Genomic DNA, 27030 nt, shown 5'->3' on the forward strand with positions numbered 1-27030 from the left:
TTTGCCGTAATGTTATGGCGTTATTTTCTAGGACCATGTTCATGATTTCAGTTTCCTGTTCAGGAGACAGAAGACGTTCCCGACCACCTTGTGTTGGTAATCTTTCAGTTCTGTCAAACATATAGTAAAATACTGTAAATACTGTGTAGGAATACAAAGTAGTAATACATTTTCCAAATACTTGAAACATACTTTATTTTTACAGTCCTACAGAACAGTCCACAGGCAATACTTTACTACTGTACTCATTGAGTACTGTATTGATATGCAGTAGGCCTACTGCAATTTTGTAGTGAGAGTAGATTTCTTACCTATTCTCATTTCGGAAAGTACTCTTTTCCCAGCCTCCCTCATTGTTAGACCATGGTTGACTACATGGTCAACCAAAGCGGCTTGGATCTCATCAGAGATTATGATCCTTGGCCTTCCTCATCCTCGTCCTCCCTGTCCTCCTCCTCTTACTCTCACTCCTCTGCCTCTGTTTCCAATGTTGGCATCCATTGCTCAAAAACAGAAAAGGTCACCTGTTGCCCTTTTATTCTAAAGCTCTGATTGCTAATTGTAAAACTGAGTGACAGGTGTTTGTCCATGCGATGAGTCAGTGTGCGTATTTGAATGGCAGTGTGTTCTTTGTGAAAACAAAAGATTTTATTCATGAAAATTGTGCCAAATGCAGAGAATTGTGTAGAGCTGCAATTTGAGTGTAAAGCAGGATTTGTGCTTGTAGTTTAGCACAATTGGTTCATGGGGTTGGTGCATGAGTTACATGTTGTGGTCATTGTGTCTCTAGTACCAGTATTTGTGTGTAAACAATTGAGAACAACTATAAATAAGGGCTTCGTCTAGGCATGAATCAAAACAACAGCATATTTCCAACACTTTCTCATTGCTCTTGTAGCAGTAAGAGTTAATTTTACATCACGGCGCCGCTTATTTACTTCTCCCCGCCCAGTCTGTGGCTAAGACAACTTTCGTCAAGTCCTTGCCCCCAGCTGTTCGAAGCTGTCGGACCATTTTTGATTCACTCGCCTGTGTTGGATCGTCGTACGTTCACTCTGCACTGCTTGCAGGTATGTCCGTAACCCAAGCGCTGTGTATAAACGTCTGTTTGTTCGCCCCCTGAGGGCCAGCTAGTTACTCATCCCTCCTGTATTGTTTTAGCAAGTTTGATGCGTTGTAACCGCTCCCTGCGCCGTCCTGCGTTTTGTTCCATCTGACGCTTGGTAGGCCACATTGGTGGGGGTAGCTGAACTCGTTTAGTTTCACTTTCTATTTCCCTACTCGAGAGCGAAATCCCCACTATGTTAGAGAGTGTCCTTTGCATTCCTGTGGTATAGTAAGGATTATTTTCTTTTCCGTTGCTATCACAGGCTATTGCCACAACAGCAGGTGCTTTATACCAATATAGAGGAGGTTGTGAGAGAAGCCATTGTACCATAAACGACGAGCATGAATTTGTGGAATAAAATAGCAATGAGGAACTGAAACTAAATATGATCTTCTTCAGGTACAGTTGGTGAAAACCTCCTGCTATGGCCCGTGCTGGAAGCCATGTGTGGGTGGGCTTCATAGAGGCCCTTCCAGTGGTGGGCTCTGTAAAAGAGGCAGTGGAGTGGGTCTTGGCTGTGGCTGCAGATGACTCAGCTCTGGCCAAGGAAAAACTGGATGTCATCAATGGAAGGCTTAGAAGAGTGTTGAAGTTGAGAGAGAGCAGGTCTTCTGGGAGTTCATCGGGATATTCCTCTCGGAGCACATCTGGCAGCTCAACGCCAATTGGGAAGAAATCATCTGGTCTGACTGCAATGCATGTGGAAAGTAAGTACTGCTCTACTGATTAGGGTGATGGGTGTTACTGCCCATCCATAATTTGCTGTCAGTTTTGTTCGGCTGGTAAGTGTCAGCTGTCCATTCATATGTTATTATTGCAGATGTCTTGACATACTGTATCTGATTCAGAGCTGCGTCTGTTGTTTATGTTATTTCAGGTATTCCTGAAATTAACCTGATGGACCACATAAGAGAAGTAATGGGCAAGCATGACAAGAAGAAAGCGCAACAATCAGCAAAACTAGAGGCAGCTCGCACAAAGGAAATTAAAAAGGTTCAAGACGAGACAAAGGAAAAGATCCGTCGAATCAACCAAAATTTTGAGTTCAGTGCTCCTCTTGGTGATGATGGTAAGAGGTCTACAAGGGGTGAGCATGTCATCAATAATGGTGTCATTACATTTTACCAAACAACTGTAGATGACTTCATGAACCAACAAACCAACCTTGGCATAGATGGTCCTCTTCATAGAGACACAGAAAATTCCATTATGAATGAGTTAGTGGTACATTTTGATGCACATGAACTGTATATCAATGCTAATGCACTGATATATGGTGAATACTGTCGGGTATTGAAGAGAGCTCTTAGACAATTCCTGACAGTGCATAGGCAGGGAGGCAGCAGCCAGGATGACAAGGATGATGCACAAAATGAGGTGACTCACATTATACAGATCATGAATGACATAAAGGCTTATGTAGATCATTTTGCTAAGGTAAAATGGATTAGAAATAATACAAAGAGACAAACAGAGTTTGAAAGGATCCAAGATGAGGTTGTGACCATGTTCACCAACTGGACTCAATATTTTGACATTGTAAGAGAGAAACTTGAGTTCCCTGTTTAAGGCAGCTCTGAGGTTACCGGCATGTAATGAGTAGGGAGGTGTTAACATGAGTAGGGAGGTGTTAACATGAGTAGGGAGGTGTTAACATGAGTAGGGACATGTTAACATGAGTAGGGACATGTTAACATGAGTAGGGAGGTGCTCATATTGTTCATATTACACAAATAATCACAAATAATACATCAGAGTCATTTAGCTCTGTTTCTTTCACATAAGCATCAAGCATGAGGAAACTCCATTGTGTCTATGATCAGTGGCATCATGTTTAGGCATCACATCAAATGTGTCATCCTTGATTGTAATCCATTAAAAAAATAAACCAATAAACCACCTGGGGCGCTAATGCTCCAGTTTTGCTTCAGTACCACTGAAGAGTGGGCTGTATCTGATTGGTTCTTAAAGTTTTTCACGATTGCCGAAACACATTTCTTGAAACAGTCACCCATTTTCTCAAAACTGTAAACACAAAACCTCATCTTCAAGCACTATTTACAAAACCTCTGAATCCTCTTGCAAAATGAAACTTTCGCCTCAAAACTGTTTTACCTGTGCTCAAAATGAAACTTTCGCCTCAAAACAGATTTACCTGCGCTCAAAATCAAACACTGCGCTCAAATCATAAACAAAGTGATCAAAATGATATACACTATCAAGCAATCAGTAAACAATACAATATACAAGTACAATTTTTTAAATATTCTTTTAGAGAGAAGATTATTAATTATTATTATGATATACTACGACCCTTCTCACGTTCCTCCTCCTATAACATGGAATTATAACAAATGTGATTTTAATAATTTCTGGGTCTGTGAGAGAGGGATCTAACAGATATACTGTGGGTTTTCTATGCGTATATATTTTTTCCTATGCATTACATTTTCCAGCTACATTATTGTTATGTCAATAACCTGTCATAGCTGCATGAATGAAAGGATTATGATAATGAGCTTTCCCTTCCTATTGCTAACATGAAGTATGTGATGTAAGAATGAGTTACATAGGCTCAAACTATTTGTAGCTTCTGAGAATTTTGTTATTAATGTTTAGTTGTATTTACCACTCAGCTTGGTTTTCCTACTTAGAAAATACGTTATTCCTGAAATAAAACAGTCCTTTGGTCATGTTGTCTGGACTCCTCATTGACCCTGCATTTCAGTGTGCCTCTATGACATCAGCCGTGTACCAGACCCTGCTCAGTGACTCTGGGGCAGTGTGGGAAATACTGACTACCTGACTGAAAGTCATCCAGCTCTAAAGTAGCACACCAGCATTAGCTTGTTACACTGCTGCTACTGAGCTTAGTGCTAGCTATGGATAACGGTAGCAGTCGTTCCTACTCGCTGATTTTTTCATAGACTTCAATAGGAAACTGAGTCAGGAGAAACAAGAGCTGAAGACATCTGAGAAAATAGACTTATATCTATTGGTGCTTTCAGTGTGTCATATGTCTGTTGTCTGAGTTTAACTGTGTCAGAGTAGAACTCACAAATACTGGATCGTAAGAAGCATGTAGATGGTGTGGACCTGGTCATAAACAGCATGGAGGAACAGGTGAGAGATGGAGAGAGGGAAGGAGAGAGAATGTTTCACAAACAGCAAAAAAGTGAGCAGTTTGTTGTGAGATTGTTATTTTCACAGTCTGTTACTAAAATACACACCATTCCTTGGCACTAACCAATGTTACACTGTTAGGACCTTGAACATCTACTGTGTGTGTGTGTGTCATGGGGTGGAAGGCGAGAGAAAGAGGGTTTCGATGCACCTGTAACCAATTTGGACTATTAGTGAAGGTAGAAAAAGGGGAAGGGGGATTGATGCGGGGCAGAGAGAAACGAGAGAGAAGACAAGGAGGGAGAGAGGAATGTGGTTGGGAGTCAGCGGTTTAGCTTCCTTTTCTCCGTCTCTGTTGCCATGTTCACCTTCTCTGCACCTGATGCTCACGGGAAAGTGGAGTAACCAACGGGACTATCCACAAGGGTTCCATGACCAGAGTGCGGCCCCCCCCCCCCCTTCCTCCTTTTTTGAGTGACATTGTGATATCAAGTAAATTATGCTGACATTATTAATTCTGCCATCAGGAATTTGTTCACACTACAACCAGAAACCTAGGCAGTGTCTGGTTGGGTCTGACTGATAACGTTCCACCAACGTTCTACCGTCAGTGGACCTGGGTGGACGGAACACCACTGGATCCGGCCAAAACGTAAGAATCCCATCCTGTCTGGTTGTCTCTATACAAGTTAGAGTTCTACCTGAAGTCAGCGGAACACTGATTGCAGATACTTTGCACCACAAGAACCGAACGTTCCTTCTGGCCCCAGCTGTGTAGGGCGATATTTACCTGATGAGCCGGCAGACAGAAGCCGAGCTGACACCCCATGCCACTGGAACTTGTACTATGTGTGTGAGATGTGACTTGTAATACATTTTTGATGTATTTACTATTCTTCCTCATGCAGTTAATCAGCAGCTCAGTCTAGTCTAGGTTTCCTTGACGGCTCTGTTTCAATCAGACATCCTTCATGCTCTTTGGGTATTTTATTTTATTTTAGGTCCTACTTACATGATCTTTGTCTTACAGTGAAAACTGTGTAAAATACATTAATAAATTCTGTATTCTTACTGGTCAACAGAGCGTATACTATTTTCTTTATTCACAATATATTTACAAATAATTTGAGTAATTTGTTACATTGTTGCAAAACAGAGAATCGCGACTGTGACACACTTAGGTCACTAAGTTAAGCATATTTGATTCATATTAGCTTCTTTTATCCAATCAAAGTATCAATTATCGATTAAAAATGATCACATTGTAATAATTGAAAAACTATTCACATGCTATTAAACAAGCTGACTTTGTTTGTGTACCTTGTCTCTTCCTCGTACACCTGGCAGGTATCTGGAGTTCTATGTCGTGGAGCTCCGCCCCATATTTTGATCTCAGGCCAGCAACCCAATACATGTCCAATAACTTCCTCATGCATTTCATGAGGTTTCTGATTAGCAGCTGACTATCTTAGAGCTCAGTGCAGCATGTTGTAGAAATATAGCATCTTTATATTCCTGCTAATGTAGGTTCAACTTTCTATGGTAATGTAGATGGTTGACGTTTGTTATTGCTGCAGTAATTACCCTGGACACCCATTTATGCACTGACAAATAAACAAAAGTGTAATGTACAAACCCCTGTCACAAAGCTGCTACTTATTTTACACATTTTGCAGAACAGGGAAACAGGGCTCTCTTGTAACTGATACGCTGATATCATTGCTATAATTTCAGCGAAGCCCTCAATATGATGTAAAAAAAATGGTGAATTGGCAGTTGCCTCCATCTCTTCAGCTACAGCCAACATTTTGACCACTGTAGCATGCAATATTTAATACATTGAATCCGCACTGGGTGCTTCCATCTTGAATTAGTCAAATGCAGTCAATTTAAGTTGAACCACCAATCAGAGGCATTAACCCGCCCCCTGACCTTTGACGGGTGACAACGACAGATTTATTTTCCACTGTGGAAAATAAAGTTCCACTGTGGATAAATTCAAGTATTAATAAATAAATGTGAACAAATGAAAACATAAAACTATATATATACACACAAGTACATGTAACATTTATATATGTAGTGTCTAATTTGATTTGTAATTCATAAACGTTGTATGTCAATTAGGCATTACATTATATAATTAGTCATTTATTTAAGATTTGTATTATATAATTATATATTTATTAAAGTATTTAGCCAATAAATTATTTAATTATTTATGTATTTATTTAGTTTAGGCCCCTATAATCCGCCATAAGAATGGATCCGTAGAGGTTTTCCCTTCAGCTCATCATACACTGGTTTCTTTTTTTTTTTAAACCCATAAGCCTTTCGCCTTTTACTAAAGACTTCCGTAGAGAGGAACACTACGAGTATCAATACATTTTTTGATGCCCTGCTCACGTGGGGCCTCCTAAACTGTTAAAAGTATGGTATGGTAATGTCCCTCAAATATATCAGATTACATTTGAGAGGACTGCCTGCAAATGTTTTTGGGGAAAAACAGTATGTGGGGGTCCAACCAAGCTCACTGAGGGGCGCGAGCAACAGTCCTGAGACTTAGCCGGTCAATGTCCTCTGAATTTGATTCTGGCTCTGGAAGCTCAAACTTATACGGCTGTGTAAAGCCAACTCTTCCATTGTTGTTGTAAAATTGTAGAGTTTTTGTTGTGGAGTCTAACCCTTTTGTTGTAGCGGTATTTTACAGTGGAGAGAGGAGTAACTTATCTGCGAGTGGGCGTGGTTTCAGCGACCTAAGCAAACACGCCCCCAGCGTTTGAGATCTGAGAAAACTGCTAATTTTTACAAGATTTTTATAACTTTACTTGGCTTTTTTTTTTACATTTGGCTGGGTGGTTAGGAACATATTTTTCTGTGGTGTGACAAGCTCAGAATACATATTTTATTGTCACTTTACAGAGACTTTAATTTGCATTATCTGCCAGCTAAAACACTTTCATTGCCTATAGATTACATATCTGTTCTAAATGTTTTGGAACAAGGTTTGGAAAACTTGACATAACTTTCTGACAAACATCAGCGTATCAGTTACAAGCAGCATCAAAGGGATGCGATTTGATCAGTAGAAATGTTCATATTGAAGAAGAGGATGACTTAACATAACATTTAATACCAGTTTTATAACTGGTTTAATTAGAATCAAGGCAATGGTTGTTTATTGCTCAAAGCAGGATACAATAAGAGCATAAGCGCAAAGCGTTGTCATTTCAACAGAGCTTATATAGTTTCAGACGTTATGTAGTTATCAGTTGGGTCTCTGTCTGACTGTCTGTAGGCAACATCAGTGAGGGTACTTTCAGTTTCTGGAACTTGATATACAGTGGCAACCGTGCGTACAGGAAACTTCTGGTTTCATGATCTTCAATAACCACATTCCCCTACTCAGTCCTTATCTGACCTGACTCCCAACATTCTTCTTCATTGTTCAAAAAAGGGAGTAACACATTTCTTGGTCAACAGACCATTGAGCACGTAACCTGCCATGTGTTCATATGTGGCAAAAAAATAAATACAATCTTTTTCCATTCTTTGTTTTTTATTTATTTATGGAAGTCTAAAATAATTTCTATTTTTAAAAACTGATATTGGACCCCTTCCACCCTTAGAAAAAAAGATTGGAAGTTATTGATCAATTCAATCAGAGGAGTATAGAAGCACTGTTTGAATAATTCATCTATTAAGCTTGCTGTTGAATGGCTGCTTATAAAGCATTCCCATCTCTTGTGGATCGTACAGATCAGTAATGATATTCCTTCTCCTTCTCTTTTTTTCCAGCTGTATTGGCTCTTGCTATAGCCCTAATCAAAAAGGAAGCCATGGCAAACAAGGCAGTCCCCACAGCAAGAGCAATCCCAGCCTGACGCACCTGGAACACACACACAAAAACAAACAACTATGATTTTGTTCTACGATTTGCTGAGTAAAGTAGCCGTGGACCCGTACTGTGATGAACAGTCCTTATGGCTTTGAGTCTCGTCCCTGAACCACTCTGAACTCCATCCTATCTTACCATATAATCTACTAGGATCCAGGTCTCATATAGAGCCCATTGAAGTATATTTAGCATATTTACCTGGAGAGACTCTGCATTCCCGTATCTCAGCTCTGTGACAAAGTGCTCGCAGTTCGCCATGGCGATACTGTAGGGAAGCTCTTCTCCCACCGTCTGACTTGCGTCTTTCAGGATCAGGTCAACGGGCCTGGGGTAATACTTCTTATCCAGGCTGTTTTTGACCTGCCACTTGTCAGACCCCACCACAACCGAGAGCTCCTCCTTCTTCACCGTGGCCTTGTTGTGCATCACTGACATCAGGCCGCTATTCCCCATTCCTTGGACTTCAGCTGTAGGGTGAGAAGAGAGATATGAGGGAGGGGGTAGAATCACTCATAATTCAATTGCCTTTGTCTATACCTCACTTGGTCAGGTATTGCTTATAGATTATTCTTATCTAGACCAGTTCATCCATCTCTCAGATAATAGATTACTTCTAATACTTACAGAGAGGTGCAAAGTGAATCACAAATCCATCTCCCATGTACATAGCCCAATGCTGATACATCCCACGGAAAATTTCAATTAGATCTCCAGGCTCTGGCTCCTTATCATACACACATGGAAAAATAAAAGGGTTGTGGTTTTGTAGTTAATTTATTTAACTGGAAAATATTTTGACATCTTAATTTATCAAAGATTGATACATTTGATTCATTAAAATCAGTTTTACATGATTATGTTAACATTAAATACATAAATCAGGGCCCTTAAGTCTCACGCATTCGCCGTGAGAGTCAACGCATTTCAACAATTTCTCACGCTGGGAAGTAGGCTAATGAATACGTGTCCCGCCATAAACAATTAATGGCAGGCATACTGAGGGAAGATTTCTGCCGAGTTGATTGTCTCGAGTTCTACATAGTTAAATGCCACCTACAAGCCACCTGTCCGTCCGTCCTTGGTAATCTCGCGCCAAATTTAAGATAAAACTTGAGAACCCTGCATAAACTTACCAAAGTTGGGTCCATGGCTATTCCTTTTCCTACAGTCTGGTGTGAAGTTTTAAAGTGGTTTCGATTTCCAAGAAATCGTTCAGACTAAGGAGGTATAGGTAACAAAAGAGGGAGGTAGGCCTACTTCAAGTCAAGTGAAGTTTCTACGTCAGCAAATGCAGGCATGGGCCCCAGGCAGTGCAGTCGCACGTCTGGGGCCCATGCGGTCCGAGGGTCCGTCGAGAGCGGGCCCTCCAGCTGGAAGTTGGGAGGAGAGCGGCGGGCTCACCTTCGCTTGAATTGTCTGCTTTGGAAATATGCCGAGAAAAACGTGATATTCGCAAAGTGCCACTTGTTATGCTTTTATCTGAATGCGCGAGACATATAGAGCGCACTTTCCACATCCAGTGTGAGGCTCGACTAAGTAATGCAGCTCATGTCAAAGTGACGGCGCACTTCGGAGTCAGACTTTTCACCTGATGATAGCACAGCAACTCACTAGCTAACTACTGCTGTGGCTGGTAGGTCATCTTGTAGATGACAAAATTAGACAGGAGAGTGAGTTGTAGGGAGGTGCTTTACCGTCAGTTGCCTCTCACTGGGAAGGACAATTTAGCAGTTTATTCATTATGTTCTATGTAGCTAACATTTTCTTAATGCAATAGCCTACTTAGGTAGGCCTAAATCAAATAGCATGTGTAACGGGAGATTAACATTGAGGACATTGTCGAGGATTTTTTTGCTCAACGCAAAGCTCGTCGAATGCCATTGAAATAGGTGAGTAGCCTACACATAGCCTACATTTTCAAGAGGATTTGGGTTAGGCCTATCTGATCGACCGCCATGCCTTTTACCAACAGGTTGTTATCATTTTGGAGTCATGTCGCTGCCGAGCACCTGTTTCATAGTGTTTTTACGATCTGCGCTCTCTGCGATCTAACTCCACTGTGGGCGCTGCAACACATTGACCGGCTGTCAAAGCGCAAACCGTCCTGATAGCTTTTTCTTGACCTCTCTACTTTACCAATATAATAAGTAACTAATTCAACTGTAAAATTCAACACATTGTTGGTAAAATATATATACGCCTAATGGTGCATGTGTGTGTGTTTCATAACCAACTAACTAGCGTATACAGTAGGCTATATTTATATAAGGGAATTTATAAATAATATGATCTGTTGGCCTATTATTTTTAAACTGTCTTTAGTTTCGTAATGTTTTCTTAGTCTGCCTCAATTCTGCGTGCCGACACCTGGACTTGTGTGTGCGCTGCAGTGGCTATAATAGCAACCACAGAAGAGCGCGCGGACATGAAATTCTGCGGGCACGCATCAGTTTGTGTTTTGGTTAAACTGCTTTGATTTTCAAGTGTTGATTGGGATACTGTTGCGTTTATTCTCCGGGATTATCAATCTAAATGAATGCAATGACGAATAAAAAAAAAGCTAAAATTCAAACTTTTAACCTTTTGTTTTTTACTGGGGCACATCAGATTTATACGGAACCCCTGAAGGGACCGGTTACATTATTGAAATAGCCTACAAAAAAAAACACAAAATAGGTATATCGTCAGGTTGAATTCAGATTGTCATCAATAAAATTCAGTTGGGATTTTTCTCTGCCAGACTCTGAAAAGATGGCATTTTGATAAATTCCAATAAACCATGAATAAAGTGAAAGGATGTTGGTCCAGCCTTTATGGATTACATATACGTACATAGTAGTAGACATAACTACATAACTATGACATGTTGATTGCACTAACACTGCTAACTGCAACATTTAGTTTAGTTCACTTTACAAATATCAATCTGTGTCGGCCGGCGATATCAGTCCAATTTTGACAATAATCATACACACATACACACAAAGAATTGCCATAAATCCTGAAATGTGAAAGAAGAGTTTGGATGGTTTTGTTTATCTCATTAACTTAATTATCTAAATATACAAACATCAGAAGAAATGGCATTCTGTTAAAACATAAAAATCAGTGGAACATAAAATCTAAAACATAGATTTACTTACAAGGACAGAAGTACCTAAAATATACTTTGTTGTGATTCTGTTCTGTCCTTATTCTTTTATTCTGTTCTTATTCTCATATAGTACATTGGATAATAAAAGTAACATATCTGTTCAAATTTGTGATTTGATATACTTGTTCAAAATTGTGATTTGATTGCTACAACCTCACCCACTCTTGATTCTGTCTCACACATGCACAAACATGCACACGCACACACACCACTGTAAACTTTAAACCCAGGTCTCTGTACCACACCTTTGAAACATCAACCAAGCCACATTTCTTAAGCTCACTATTCACAACTGATCTTGGGATGAAATCCTCAGTCCCAACTTGCTGTGACAATCCATTTTCTCAGGTATCCGCTGCCACTGCTGGTCTCTCCTAAACTGAGAGAGAGACCAAAAGGAGGGATCCCAGCTGAAGGACCTGGGCAGGAAGTAGCTATCTCTTCAGTAATGATCATGTGCGCTTATGTGAAACCAAACAACAGAGGATGCACATATAGAGTCTGTATATTCTACATAGAGTAGATGATTTTAGGATTGATTATGTCAGCATCTGTGGTTGAGCAAGGAAGACACAAAGAGAGAGCGAGAGAGAGAGAAAGAGAGAGAGAGAGAGAGAGAGAGAGAGAGAGGAGGGTAGTACACATGTTGATTTGTGCGGAAAAGAGAGATGAACAATGACAGAATACTAACACAGCATAGACTTCCTGGCCGTAAGAAGGGCTTCAGTGTCTGTATGATGGAGTCTCCTTGGACAGGGTTTACAATTACAGTACCAAGACACCTTGTTGTCTTCCAAACGTGGATTAGGATTATTTGTTCAATCCGTTTTCACTGACCAGGCCCTCCAAGGCAGCTCGTTTCGACTCCAGAATCTGGAACAGAGAGAGACAGTTCTGAGACCTGTAGTTGACCAGTAGTAAGTGGAATTAACCTATTTCAGACACATTTATACTGAAGAAAGGGAATTACTAAATAGTTTAAACTATAGACAACCTATTAAGTTGGGCTGTGGTGGTTTGGCCCAATGACACAATCTTTTCCCTTGTGTTGTACCCATATTGTAGGTCATGATTAGAAGTCATACAAGCCCTCAATCTCCTATAAATGAAGTGTACAGCATCACCCATCTGCTTTGGTAACACACATCCAAGCACTCAGACAGACCTGGAAGTTTGCGCTGAGTCCAACGATGCACTGCATGTTTGTACTGTAGTAGCCTAGCACATACTCTCCACGGAGAAGAGGAATTGCATCCTTATTCAGAGACACCTGCGGGACACACATAATATATATCATTTATTTGTATATTAAACACACAGACATTAATACAACATGAAAACAATGAAGTACAGTATTTTGACGGGACATTTACATGGTAAGAATCCTACCTGTAGGGTCTCAAGTATTTCTGGAAGATCGTCACCTTTGACCCAGACGAATGTGACATAGTCCAACACACTCTTAAAGCCAATCTGCATGGTAATACACACACACACACACACACAACTTTTTTGGTTTGCATTCTTCCTTTGCTCTTTGCCCCAGTCCAGTGAATCCTGCTCTCCACCCTCTCCACCTGTGGAACCTGACCAAGCCTTGCCCTCATTGCCCAGTCTATCCCTGTTTGACCTACGCCTGTGACCTGACTACCCTTTTGGATTTCCTCTCTGGCTCTGATAGCTGTGTATGACCCCTGCTTGTCCAACTACGCCCCAATAAACCCGCACTTGGATCCAGTACCCATTGTCTTGGGAGTCTGTCCGTTACAGCCTATCTGGCCCCTATCCTCTCCTTCCTCTCTCCCTCTCCTCTCTGCCTGTCCATTGCACATCATTTCTCCCTCCATCCCTCTCTACCTTAAAGAGAGCTAATCTGGCACATACCTCCATCATCCTCCATCCCTCTCTTGCTCTACCTCCCTTCATGCCTCTCTCCCTCCTTCCCTCTCTGCCTTAAAGAATGCTAATCTGGCACATACCTCCATCTATCCCTCCATCCCTCTCAGCCTTACAGACAGCTAATCTGATACACACCTCCATCCCTCCCTCCCTCCCTCTCTCTCCCTCTCTCCCTCCTTACCTTGTACAGGCCTATCCAGTCCCAGGTGGAGGACATGAAGTCCTCCAGGATGGTGTAGGACAGGGCGGCGTCCTGGTCGGCGCTCCACTGGCCTTCTGGGCTGAGCCGCACAAGGGGCGTGTCGTAGTGCTTTCTCAGCTGGGGGCGTGTGTGTGTGTGTGTGTGGGGGGGGGGGGGGGGGTATGGGTGGTAGGCATGGATAAACAAACCAAAGATGGTGGCTGCATAGTCCTACTGTTCTCAGTATACTCACTATAGACAATAATATAATATTCTTGTATGACAAAGACTATCCTACCAGGATGTGCCACACTGAAAGGATAGGTTATAAACCACGCTCAGATAAGATTTACAGTACACAGGAATACACATTACAACTGGGATGTGCTCCCCTCAACAAACAGCTACTAGCTGTCTGAGATCTTGCTGTGTCACTGTGTTTGTACTCTCACCTCCAGACTAAAGACTCCCAGGACAGGTTTGTGGTCGCTGACTCCGTAGCTCGTGTCGCAGGTGTAGATGTCCTGGAGAACTCTGATTGGACACTCGTCCTCGTGGCTGTCAGCGGTGGAGGTTGACGCCTTCTCATCATCCTCTTCCTCTGGGGGCGGGGTTTTGGGCTTAATGCGCCACAGTATGCGGTCCGTCCATGCCGGCTTCCTTTTCTTCCCACTGGCCAATCAGGGAGAGTGACAGAGATTGATGTCACACAACAAAGGTCATGTGGTTTACCTATGCTCTTCAACCCTGGTCCTCAGGGTCCACTGTCCAGCATGTTTCAGGTGTTTCCCTGCTCAAACACACCTGATTCAAATGAATGGTCATTATCAAGTTGCAGTGCTTGATAACAATCATTCATTTAAATCAGGTGTGTTGGAGCAGGGAAACACATAAACATGCAGGACAGTGGGCCCTGAGGACTAGGGTTGAAGAGCACTGGCTTAGACTGCTTGCTAATGCTGGGTACACACCACAAGATAATCAGGCTGATTTTGGTCCGATTTCCCCATTCTGACAATCCTAGATAATGTCCCGACAATCCTGGGTAATGTCCCGATTATCTAACGATTATTTTATCAGATTTTCCCTTGGTGTGAGGTGTGTTAGGAGTGACTGATCTTGCTCGGAAGAACGTCGGAGCCGCCCCGATATATATTTTAGTGTGTACCCAGCATAAGCTCTGTTTGATTTTTCCAACTCTCTCTCTAAGGACCACATAATACGAGTCTCCTTTGTTCTCTCTCACTCTCTCTCTCTCACCAGTTTTCTTACTCTTACTTTTTCAGAATCTCCCATCTCTTAATTTCTCTTTTGATGTTGCCTTGTTTAAATCAATTTTTGTCTGTCCTACTTCCTGTTTATCTCTGTCTGTTATGCTCTCCCTTAATCCCTGTCGCGCTGTCCCTGAAAAGTATCTTTAATTGTCATACACTGCTATGCAAACCCATTGTAATTTATGCAGATTTACTTAAGCTGCTTCCTCATGCATACACAAGCTCTGTTCCCCAGCATGCACACACACAGATACACCTAAACACATCCTCAGCTGTTGGAGAAATGACTTATAAGACACAAAGAGGGGATGGCTAGAGGGACGCGTGCGCTGCAAGACACACCAAGGAGGGGTCAGGTGACTAGTTACTGTTACTACTGTACACTGTTCACAGAACAAGCATTTAGGAGCGACATACTAACATGCACATCTTCATAATGACACACACAATGTTATCAGTGCATGATGGGATGGCTAGATAGGGTGCAGCGCGGGTATGCAGTGCACAGTTAGCGGGTGAGGAGTGGTGGGGGTGGTGGAAGGGGTGGGACTTGGGGGGTGGGGTAAGTTGGGGGCTACACTCATCTGAATGTCTGTGTTTCTTCAGCGAAAGTTGTCAAATTCTCCCATTCACAATCTCAGTGTCGCCTACCCAGTCTGGTTACTGAGTCACAGCTGTCTTGCCTCGCAATAACTTAGCATATAGCTTAGCTTCAGTTAGCTTAGCTTAGCTCTTCTGCCCTTAGCTCTGCTGTGTTAGCCTCGTGGGAACTGTGCAGACGTAGTTAGGTTAGCTTAGCATAGTTGATCTCATCTGAATTCGGCTGCCCCTCCATACTACAGACCCACCTTGCGGGGTCCAGCTCCCTGTACCAGCCCCCCAGCCACACACTGAGCAGCCCCCAGGTGAGCGAGGTGAGGAGGAGGAGGAGTGTGGTGCTGCACCTCTGTAGGGGCCGGGGTCTGTACATGGTTAGGGGCAGCGCCAGAGAGCTCTTTCTGGGAGAGACACACACATGGTGCCAGGGTTAGGGTGGGTAGGAACTTAAGGTGGGCCTTCAAGGTGTTTTGATGACGCGTTGTGTTAAGCTTCTGTCTCAGAGCGCTAAAGAAGTCTAAGGTCATGAGTCATTATGGTTTGATAGCCCCACTACCTCCTTCCTGTGGCCATTTGCTGCCTATGTTCAAGACAAGTGATATCAATTACGGTTTGGAGTTCAATGTAGCTAAATAAAAACATGGAGACCGAAAAAATCCATGTGGATCTCCAAAGGTTTCCGTCCAGTTTCCTATCCACGTCCTACTCTGTCTCCTTGTCCTCTCTCGTTTTTCTCTCAGAGGGGAGGGAAGATGAAGAGGATGGTAGAGGGAGGACAAGACGTGTGTGGGAGAGAGGGCATGCCACAGAAACAGAAGACACATCACTTTCTTACGTAAAGCCCAACAAGGTCTTCGGAGAGCTGGGAGAGTGGAGAGGAGGAAAAAGCACTCATGAACTTTTTGTGTGCCTGTAGGAGTGCGGTTGACTAGGAACACCCAATGCTGAAGAGGAAAACGTGTGTTTGTGTGTGTGTGCATGCGTGTGTGTGTAGGGGGGGGGGGGGCAGTGTGTTACCTGCTGTCGTAGGTGTCAGAGTTGCGGTCAAACTTATAGGTGGGTTTGAACCTGAGAGGCCCTTCCTCAAACTCCTGTAGAAACGGCTCCTTCTTCCTCATCATCAGTAACTACAACCACACAAGGACAGCATAGTCAGTGTTTGTGTCTCAGCAGGTTTGTGTGTGTGTCTGTGTGTGTGTGTTACCTGGTCCTTCGCCCACAGCAGGTTATAGCGTTCGCTGTTGATGGATGAACGGAGGAAGTGCATACCATGGTCCTCAATGCGGAAGTTCAGATCACCGAACCAGAAGACCACCCTGTCACAGAGGTAGCTGGCAGGTTAGTGTGTGTGTGTGTGTGTATCTGTCTCTGCATGTGTGTGTGGGTTTGTTTGGGAGTGTGCTTTTAGCTGTGCATGTGTGTGTGTTTGTTTAAGAATACATTTCGTGTGTAGCGTGAATACGCAGTACGTGTGTCTACACGTGTGGGTGTGTGTGGGTGTGTGTGTGTGTGTGATAACTGACTTGTGATCTCGAATGTTGGGGGCGTTGTAGAAGTCAAAGTCCTGCGTGTCCAGGATGTACTCGAACTCGTCCACGCGCTGCAGAGCGTAGTTCATGTGCGCCGCCAGGTGGCAGTTGAGGAAACACAGCATGTGACCGTAGAAGGAGAAGCGCACAGACACGCCTCCTTTATTCCCCTGAGAGAGGAGGAGAGGAAGAGGAGAGAGAGAGACAGAGAGAGATAGACAGAAACAGAGAGAGAGAGAGAGAGAGAGAGCGAAAACAGACACGAAGGGAACAATCAAAGTTCACTTTTTGTCTCTCAACTGTATTCTAGCGATTCTAGTTCTAGCTATTGGCAGCCTGTGTCAGGGAGAGTTGGAGAGATGTACCCAGTAACCGAAGATCCCCGTGCGGGTGTAGGTGGTCTGGATGTCCCTGATGAAGGGCAGGTGCATCTGCTTGGTGAAGACCAGGAGCAGCAGGCCCTGCATCCTCACTGACGACACCTGGAGAGACGGAGAGGAACACAGAGTGATTCACTTTCTTCTAAGAAAGGAAGAAAGAGTATGAAGAATGGAGAGACAGGCAGAGGTAGTTAGCAACTAATTGCAATAAGGAAGCAAGAAATAGGAAAGAAAGAAAGGAAAGAAAGAAAGAGAAAGAAAGGGATTGTGGAGGAGTGTGGATTGGAAAGTGACGGCATCAGGAGCAGGGTGAGGAGAGGTGAAGGGGGAGAAGAGCAGAGGAGATCTGAGCGGGGTTACATAAACTCTTCAGCCTCACAAAGCACTCTCACAGGACCCTAATGAGCCCCTCTCAGAACTGCTATTGTTTTGCGCTGGCTGGGACAACACACACCCTCGGTCACACGCTACGCACCCACTCACACACACTATACACTATACACACTACACTCCCACTCTCCCCGTCCCCCCCTCTCCCAGGGGGGGGCGGCTGGGAGAGGGGGCCTCTGCCTCTCTACTGCCCCCTTTACTTCCACTTGGACCCACATCAGCTCTGCATTCTCGCCTGCTCTTCCCCTCCCCCCTGCTCTCACCTCTCCCCTCTTCACAACTCCTGCCCTGCAACCTCACCAAACCCCACCCCACACACACACACACACCTTGACATAGCCGCGAGGTGCCAGTGTGCCCATCAGCATGTGGCTCCAGGAGTCCTCCACTAGCAGGTCAGAGAGGAACCGCAGGGGGGCGGCATTCACCTCCTGCAGACTGGCACAGTACACACACAAACGCACAATAGCACATTAGACAAATAAATCAGTTTCAAGGACTCAACGTCAATTCTTACTTTCCTTATCTCTCACAGATAAGCAGTACAAGAGTCTCTCTTCTTCTCCAGTGAGATCAAAGTAAAGCTTCTCGCTCTCTTCTCACCCAATCACATAGACGTCTGTGGGGGGCTGGACATCCAGCTGCAGAAGGGAAATGACGTCACGCGGGGGTTCTGCTGTCGCCACATTCCACGTGACCATGTGCAACCTGTGAGAATGGAGCAAAGACAAGGGTGAAAAAAAATACAAAACATCCAATTGCTTCAAATACTAAATAGAAATCAGTTTCGACTGAAAGATAAGAGATGAGATAGACTTTACAATCCCAAAGGAAATTTGCTTTGGACACAAAGCATCAACAGCTTGTGGTTGGGTTCCTCTGGAGGGTTAAGACAGAGAGATAGGAAGATTCTGTGTTCTGTGTTACCTTGTTCAGGAAGGCAATATAGTCTTGTGTCAGATACTGTTAACCTCATCCATGATACAGCACAAACACAAACAGATCTCTTTCTCACTTTCACCAAGTTCTAAACTCGTATTTCTTCCTGGTAACACTTTTAGAACATTCCTTCTGTACTGCAGACCGAGGTGGCACAGGACCAGAGAGGAAGGAAGGAAGGGGAAACACAGAGACAGTTAGGAAAGTACCTCAGACAGGTCCCACAACCAGTTAAGTAAGGAGAACTGAGCAGAATCTGTATGTGTGTGTGTGTGTGCATAAACCTGAAGGTGGTCTTGGGGCAAAATCTTCCACACAGCTCAAAGTATGTGTGTGTGTGTGTGTGTGTGTGTGTGTCCGTGTGTCAACCTGAAGGCGTCCTTGGGGGTGAAGCGTCCACATAGCTGGAAGTATGTGTGTGTGTGTGTGTGTGTGTGTGTCAACCTGAAGGCGTCCTTGGGGGTGAAGCGTCCACATAGCTGGAAGGCCTCGTCCAGGGTGCGAGACACTTCCTCGTTGGCCTCGTCGTCGGAGCTCAGGTCCTCCACGCACGTGAGCAGCTGGGACAGACGCTGGCGCAGGAGCAGCTTGCCCTTTGACCCCTGGGACGCCGTGCTGGACGTGCTGTCCGAACGCGCGCGGAGGCCGTCCAACGACGACAACGCATCCGGCGCCATCTTTACCGCCTCGGCCATGGTTGGATTTGTAACTCTACTCAGAAGGACTGTCGAGGTCTCTGTTCTCTCTCTCTCTCTCTCTCTCTCACTCTGTCTCAGATCAGGCTAGGCAGGTTGTATGTACAGTTGTAGTCTCCCAATGTCTTTCATCAGAAGGACTGTCAGCATAGAATGTCGACACTCTACAACTCTGTAAGAGGGAAGAGACCCACCTTTGGTGTCTTCAGAGGTATCCTGTGTGTTACCTGGCTGGCTTGATGTCAGAGTATCTGTAGAGAGTAGCAGCCAGATTCTGTTTCTCTTGTATCCTCCTAAAATGCTGTTCTCTTGTAAAAGTTGTTCTCTTGTAAAAACAGTTTTACTTCTTTGCTCCCACAATTATTGTTGGAGATCCTTTGTTTGGAAGTACAACGCAAAACAAGACCTTCAGACAAAGTCGGGAATCTTCTGAAGCGCTCGAAATAGATCCTTCCGGAATGGTCAAAGTTGGCACGTAGGTAAAACAACTACAAGTCCCAGAGGTCTGTGGGTGAGTGCCGGCCGCCCTGAGTGCGTTCTGGAGGCCTGAGAGACCAGGCAGTGACAGAGTGACTGGCTGGCACCGAGTTTTGGGGGGACGTAGACGAGAGAGAGACAGATTAGAACTATAATCTGAAGCAGGGGTGGAACACGTGAACGTAAGTGTGTGTGTGTGTGTGTGGACGTGTGTGCGTGGTGTATAAAAGGAGATGTGAAAGACACTGATCCGCCATCACTGAGGGTATTGTTAGAGGACTTGGGCAACACGAAAGTGGCGTCACGCCCCTAAGAGGTTTACAACCACATTCTCCCGGCTAGCTTACTCGTCTGAACAATACAGAGAACGGCACCGTCCCCACGATAGAAAAAACCTTGGACAAGGGGGGCACGACGACTAACTAGGGTATTATCGTTTTTGGAGGGGTCCATTGCTCTGTTTATGTGGGTGAAAGGTCACATATTCAGAACCAGGGCGGTGACACATTCCTCAGGTTCTGCAAGGTCCGACACATGCCCTGTCGGGATAAAGTCTCACTGCTTTGGAAATAAAACTTCATTTTATAATTCCAATTATCCAACCAACTTAATCCTGATCATTGGTCAAATACCACGATTTGGAAACGCATTTGTAATCCTTTTTGCAGACCGTTGTTAGGGAAGGATAGATGTGAACAAAATGTAGTCTCACGAAACTAACCATACTAGTCCTGAAGTATGAGAGCACTTGGGGGTAAGATATTTTAATATGTTCTCAGAAGGAAACAAAGAGATAAACAGTCGTGTCTGCTTCACAACACGTCACTACTCACTAGTTTCCTTCTGAGAGTCAACCCCACATCCTTCTAATCCCTTCTAACATTTCCCAGAAAAAAACATAAAACATTTGTGGTTGATTCTTATTGTATATACAAAAAAAAAAAACATTATTCCGTGTGCATTGCCTAGATCCAAATGTCAATATTAGCAATAGAGAGAGGGGCGAAAGGGCTGACAAAACAACAACAAGCGGATGGCAGCCATGGTAACACGGCTGCGCCCCTGCTCCTTGGTGTGTGACTGACAACAAGTTGACATCATCACCAACACCAAACCTGTCCAACCCTCCCCTAGAGACGACACCCTCCGCACACCGGATCGCTGAGCAGTCTCTGGCTTGGTTCAAGCAAGGACCCAGCCTTTAACTGGAGCCAGGCACTGGAACGGTGTACACCCGGAGGAACAAGCTTGTCTGTGTTGAGACACAAGACCACCTGGATACAGCAGACACGACACCATGTGATCAGAATCCACCAATCCGCCCCTTCTGGAATGTTCCCAGGTTTCTGGTTCACTGAAGATCCCTTTACACATCGAGGACTTGCTCAGCAAAGCTAAGTTAGGACAATGCATCTGCTTGATATTGGGAAAATGACATCAGCCTTTAAGAAGGATAAGGGAGGGTTGGGACAATGGTTGACAACTAAAAGTTGCAACCAGGATGCCAACTGACCAATCAGGTGTTGATCAGGAGGCATAGTGATATTTGTGTGTGTCTATGAGACACCGAGAGAGAGACAGAGAGAAAGGGAAAGTGAAAGAGAGAAAGAGAGAGAGAGAGAGAGAGAGAGAGAGAGAGAGAGAGAAAGAAAGAGAATCAGCTAGATAAAGTGCCAACTTCGAAAAATAAAAGCTAAAGCTAATCCTGTGTGTCACAGTGCCCCCGTCTACTTGCTGTGCAATACTGTCACATGCAGACTCTTAAGAAGCCCTTCTGCATCGCAGGACACGGAGGGGAGGGGTGGGCGGCAGAGAGGGTGGGATGAAGAGTGGAGCAGTAGAGTGGTGGAGTGGGGGGGGGGGGGTATCAGGGGGTAAACAAGGTCGGAACTCTGGGAGAATTATGTGGCTGTAGCTGAATAATTAGGACTTGGGCAACAGCAGTTTGATCACCCCTAGCCCAGTCTCTATTTCTCTCTCTCTGATTCACACACTTTCTCTTATACTCTCTCTCTCTCATCCATGCACTCTCTCTTTCTCTTTCTCTTTCTCTCTCTCTCTTTCCTGTGTTTTCTGTCTCTCTAAATGAGTATAGGGGTACCAGAACACAATTGTAACCGTGTTGACTTGGTTTGCTTCCTCCTCAGATTTCATATGGCCCACCTGTACCTGAATTTGTCCTTGTCACCTCCTCTGTGTCTCACACTCATCTTCTCGCCTGCGAACGAAACACACACACACACACATACACAAACCATTACATTATCAATACACCAGCAATAACACATTAAACAAAGCACATGCACACACACACACATACACAAACCATTACATTATCAATACACCAGCAATAACACATTAAACAAAAAGAACACACACACACAGGACACATAAAAACCATTAGTGAAATTGCTCCATAATCAAGCCTAATCCTGCAGAACACCTCTCTCGTGGCAGCCCCACTCATGTCTGTCATCGAATCGGAAGAAAGGGGCATTACGAGCGAGCCGATGTGTTCAGCACAAGGTTACCGTGACAACGGCTAAACTAAATCCAGAAACACCACATGAAAAGGTGAGCAAGGTGTCTCTGAGGCGTCCGACAACAAGGTCTCCAGGAGGCCACGGCTCCACAAACAACAAACCCGTGACACACAAATTTCTCTATGACCAACAGTACGGACAGCTCAGTAGGCTTAGACTTAGTGGAAGGTTGCCATGTTGAATAACCGTATTTATCGGAATGTTAGAAGCTGTGGCTTGAACAAAAGGTTTTCTGTCGATGGGGCCTATCAATCAACGGAGGGACCAGATGCGGTAACACTTTATTTGGATGGTCCATCTGTTGACACACTATAGGTTATCAGGAACTACTCAGTAGCATGTCAACAATGTATCCGTTTACATTCAACAAAACTGTTTCAACAGATGTGTAGTTATGCAACTGTCTGTAGACTAACAGGTGCATTTCAAGCGTTGATCTACAGATTAGACTGAAAGTGTCTGCTGACTTTCAAAGCTTGTTTTCAACAGGTCATTAACCAATATTCAACTAACTGTCTGTAGATTGTGTGTTGCATTTTGATAGTCCATCTCTGTTTGGCACATTAGACCAAAAATAAAACAGACATACAATCACCATACTGGCAACGTTTGTTTTTTGTACAGTTACAGTAACAATTTACAGAACATACTGCCTGAGGCTAACGTCAACTGTTAGAAACACTACATCACCCCCTAAGCTTGTTCATGAACTTAGTGTGTGTCAAACAGTGTGTTAAAGTGTGTCAACAGATGGACCATCGAAATAAAGTGTTAGCCCAGATGCTGTAGTCTTAGTCATTCTCTGTACTTCACCTAGTGTTCACCCGTCACAGTCACTGTAAGATGTTTACGGAAAGGCTGTGTGTTCGTCTTTCTGTCTCTCTTCTGCTCACTCTCTCCAGCGCTGTCTTTATCTTACACAACCACACAAACACATAGCCTATGCACACGCACACCAGCTGTGCTGGTCATCTATTGACACAACAGGTGTGCTTGAGCCTGTTGGTGTGTCTGTGTGTGTGACTGTGTTCCTGTGAGTGCCTGTGTTTGTGTGTGTGTGTGCCTCTGTGTCAGTGTGTGTCTATGTGTGTGTGTAAGAGAGACACTTTCAATTAACATGTTTAAGTGGAAACACAGGCCTACCTGATTTGACAGCTCTTTCTCTATGATGAAACCCAGATCAAGGAAGATCAAGGAAACATATAACTATGTCGCCGGTCTAGTATCTATCAAAAAGTACCCCAAAAGTGACATGTTTTGGACTATAGCACTTGGTGCTGCAGTTCTTAAGGTTGGAACGAACTGTACCTAAAACTCCCTAAACTACTCTAAGCACAGTCAACGCCACTCTAAATGCAGTCTGGGAACAGCATAATTTGTTACGCTCCAATTGCACCCAAACAGCCGACCGAAAACAATTCAAAACATCTCTAAAAGCAGAAGCCTAAGTTACAGAACGTGCATATTAACTATCCAGCCTATATCTGGGTTAGGTGTAGCTAACCTGCTGTATGAAAATCCCGCGGCGTCCGGTAAAATAGGCACACTCCTTGCGCGTAGATAACTCGGCTGAATCCAGGGGGAGCCTGTGTTTGGTTGGGTTTACCCTGTTCAAGCGCTACAGGCGTTCTTCAGAACCTTTCTGCCAATCCTAGGACCTGCTCTAGACTTAAAGCGCCCGTACCCAAGGATCAGCGCATTATCCCCAATCGGTAAGAACCGAGTAAAAACGCACTATCATGACCATGAATGGTCCCGTCTGTTTACCGCTATTTATTGAATATGACCGTGACGTGTATTAGGCAACCGTTCGCTTCAATGCTTTCTTTGTATGAAGCTAATAGGCCTACTTTCTTTACATTATGGAATGCGTAGGGTAGCCTACAGTGTACATGTGCAATCAGTTTCACCACGTCAGTTAGGCCTAATACAAAACATGCTGCCCCCGTCAACTTCATCCAGATAACTAATTAATTAATCAATCAATCAAATGTATACTCTTTATGACCATACAGTCATAGACCTGAATACCAGAACCAGGTAAAGAGAACTGAGAGAACAGACTAGAAGCCTTGTGTTTTACTCTGTCATTTAGACTGACCCAGTGTCCAGACGAATCTATGTTTAGTGTCTATTTACCTGCCTGTTTAAAATGAAGAGAGGTTCATTTTCTTCAGGAAACATTTACCCCCCCATGTCTGTCTCACCCACCCTATCTATCCCAGTGGGGGAGGCAACAGGGGCAGAGGGAGATGAGAGAGACACAAGCAAGGGGGAGAGGTTGTGAAACAAGGGAAGGAGAGAACGGAGAAAGGAAATAGAGAGAGGGAGGGGAATAGAGGATTTCCAGGAAAAAAAATGGTTGGAGCTCTGTGAGTAGAGCATCATGGGATGCCGGGATACGTTCTGTTCCGACAGAGCAGAGGATCTTGGGAGAAGGAGGAAGATGAATCATGATGAGATCATTACACTGATCCAAACACTCGGGGCAATTTTCCAGAACCAAGATTAAACCAAGCCCTGGACATCTTCACAGAGGGTGACATTCGGTGAAGAACTGGGTCAAAGATCTTTGTCAGGGTGAACTATCATATAAATGCATAAAAAACAACTCCAGATTTCCGCATTTTTATTCATTTATTTTTTCACGTCTCCAATGTAGTGTTATTGGAAGATAAGATGACAAAAGGCACAAATTCACAGTAAAAGAAACAAAACAAGTGACAAATCAGGGAGTGTCAGAGGAAACAAAAAGTAAAAAAAAAAAAAAAAGTTTCAAAGAAAAACAAAAGTTTGGGGTTCTGACGTCATTGGTTCGGTATTCTGATTACAAATTGAGGATTCTAACAACGAGATATCTAGGATCTTGTCTCTTTCAACCATGATCTCTCACTGTTTTGTAAAAGTACTCTAGCTAGCTAGCTCTTCCAGGTGTAGGCTACATCCTTACACCCTCATGCTTCACCCTGCCACACAGTCTAGATTCAAATACAGTCAGGTTATCATTCCCTTGTCCTGTCATAGAGGGGGGAGAGGGGGGGGCAACGAACTGACTGGAGGTCAGTGTGTAGGTCCAACTTCCGCCCCCCACCCCCGACCAACTCGCTGCTGTGAGTTGTCACAGGCAGACAGGTTGCTATACTTCCTGTCTGTGAGAGATGGCTGTGGTTTAGAGACTAACAACAGAGGTACGACAACATTCAGAACAAAAATATATTTATACACTGTCCTGCCAACGAGGGGAGGTGAGAGAGGGAGGAAGGGAGCAGGAGAAGGAAAGAGACAGTTTCTTCGTGTTTTTTTATTTTTTGACTATGCGGGTCATCTACAGTATAATGTGCCACACATAGACCCCTCTCTCACCCCTCTTTCCGTTTCCCACTGCACCATGGTCAAGACAGCCTCCAGAGACCACACAAAGATGCCTTTGTTTTCAAAATATATTTTCATCTTTCAATATAGTTTAATTCTTTATTTGTTTTGCCATCATATTAAAAGGGCTCAAAATAGCCACCATAACGTCTCATCAGGTATTAACCCTTCTATTTTCATTCAGACAGGTGAACTAAGCACATTCTGCCTGTTTGCCAGCTATCTTCCAACAGAGGTAGAGCGTCAACTAATACTCCTTCCTGGCTCCTTCACAATAAGAGTCCTGGCATATTATTCAACCTAGGCTCAATGTGGACTATCTAAGATTAAGGATTTAGCGACGACATTCAGGAGGGGAGATTGGTGTGCTGTTGGTTTGGCAGGACAGTCTGAGCTATATATATGTGTTCATCTACATAAATGTATATACTATATACAATCTGAGTACATCCAGTATACAGCCACACACCTCCATTGTTCTGCAGGGAGCCCACTCACATCATCACAGAAACAAAGTCAGATAGAGGATAGAGGGAAAGATGGAGAGAGAGGAGTTGGGCTACCAAGACTAGAGAAATATACAGTTTTAACAGTGTGGGAGATACTGAGGGTCTGGAAGAGAGGAGAATTAGAGGTATGGAATAAGAGATGATGATTTCAAAAGAAGGGAAGGAGTTGCAGACATGGATGGGTTTTGTAGTTCCTGTGGCCCGATGTCAGAACTACAGTACACTGCTCCTCCGTCCTTCCCCCTGATACATACCGCTCCCCTCCCTCCACATAGGAAAATATTGTTCCGATACGTTTACGTCAAACACACACACATACACACACGTTCACCACTACAAGATGCAACTTTAGAACTCAAACTGCCGAAAACTGAGTCCGATTAGAGAGAGGACCCAGGAACAGAATGAGAACCAGTACCAATTCAGTCTCTTCTCTCTCTCTCTCTCTCTCTTTATTTCCGCAGCATGGTTCTGGTTCACACAAAAATAGGGGAAGAGAGAGATGGATGACGAAATGAATGGAGGATGAAGAGGAGGAGAGAGGAAGAGAGGGAATTATTGCTATTACTGGATAAGGGCTTTTATCCATCAGAAGGAGAGGATGGATAGATGCAAAGGGAGGGGGGGGGGGGGGCATATGTTTGTTACATAACGGGAGCCAGGAGTTTTTCCCTGCGAACACGTGATGACAGGGTCAAACTTCTGGCCTGGTGCAGAGTTGAGGATTCACAGGAGGATTCACCACTAAGAGCCATGGCCCTGTAATCTAAACAACTCCACATGTCTGAGTAAGAATAATCATTATTGCACTTCAAATTACCCCACCTGTTAAATTGTTATCCAAACACACCCACGCACACACACACACTCAGACACACACGTACAGAAGGTGACTGGCAACTGGAAGGACGGTAGCAATGGAGTAACTTACAATCACTTCCGACAACACCATCCTCAGCACT

At 44.0% G+C, this 27030-nt stretch overlaps 1 protein-coding gene, 1 long non-coding RNA gene, 1 other non-coding gene and 1 pseudogene across 5 annotated transcripts; 2 read left to right on the forward strand and 2 right to left on the reverse strand.

Annotated features, from left to right (window-relative positions):
• Window positions 1-990: 990 nt before the first annotated feature.
• Window positions 991-3821, forward strand: LOC136963322 (uncharacterized). Of its 3 annotated transcripts, XR_010878980.1 has the most exons (4): window positions 991-1070; window positions 1514-1815; window positions 1986-2755; window positions 2816-3821. It is a non-coding gene; the product is annotated as an uncharacterized lncRNA (long non-coding RNA). The 3 variants fall into 3 exon arrangements; XR_010878979.1 differs by having other exon boundaries at window positions 1986-3821; XR_010878981.1 differs by having other exon boundaries at window positions 1011-1070; window positions 1508-1815; window positions 1986-3821.
• Window positions 3822-6526: 2705 nt separating this feature from the next.
• On the forward strand, window positions 6527-6644 carry LOC136963664 (U5 spliceosomal RNA). The gene has a single exon (XR_010879010.1). It is a non-coding gene; the product is annotated as a U5 spliceosomal RNA (small nuclear RNA).
• A 1347-nt stretch (window positions 6645-7991) lies between these two features.
• LOC136963533 (phospholipase A and acyltransferase 4-like) lies at window positions 7992-10147 on the reverse strand (annotated as a pseudogene).
• Window positions 10148-10732: 585 nt separating this feature from the next.
• Window positions 10733-23731, reverse strand: LOC136963283 (inositol polyphosphate 5-phosphatase K-like). The gene is made up of 14 exons (XM_067257357.1): window positions 23692-23731; window positions 21814-21862; window positions 18137-18241; window positions 17863-17971; window positions 17129-17245; window positions 16758-16933; window positions 16439-16550; window positions 16252-16361; window positions 16070-16096; window positions 13816-14035; window positions 13364-13501; window positions 12673-12756; window positions 12449-12553; window positions 10733-12156 (listed from the first exon to the last, which is right to left on the reverse strand). Exons 2-14 carry the CDS (start codon window positions 21852-21854, stop codon window positions 12094-12096), a joined length of 1407 nt encoding a protein of 468 aa, XP_067113458.1. The 5' UTR covers window positions 21855-21862; window positions 23692-23731; the 3' UTR covers window positions 10733-12093.
• Window positions 23732-27030: the final 3299 nt, after the last annotated feature.

The sequence above is a fragment of the Osmerus mordax genome, chromosome 19, assembly GCF_038355195.1.
Source record: "Osmerus mordax isolate fOsmMor3 chromosome 19, fOsmMor3.pri, whole genome shotgun sequence".
In the NCBI taxonomy this organism is placed as follows: Eukaryota; Metazoa; Chordata; class Actinopteri; order Osmeriformes; family Osmeridae; genus Osmerus; species Osmerus mordax.

Coding starts and splice junctions, on each gene's coding strand:
- LOC136963283 (XM_067257357.1), bottom strand. CDS start 21,854: ATGAGTGTGAGACACAGAGGAGGTGACAAGGACAAATTCAG. Junction 17,246..17,862: donor CACCTCGCGGCTATGTCAAG/GTGTGTGTGTGT, acceptor CCGTCTCTCCAG/GTGTCGTCAGTGAGGATGCA. Junction 12,757..13,363: donor ACTGGATAGGCCTGTACAAG/GTAAGGAGGGAG, acceptor ATTACCATGCAG/ATTGGCTTTAAGAGTGTGTT.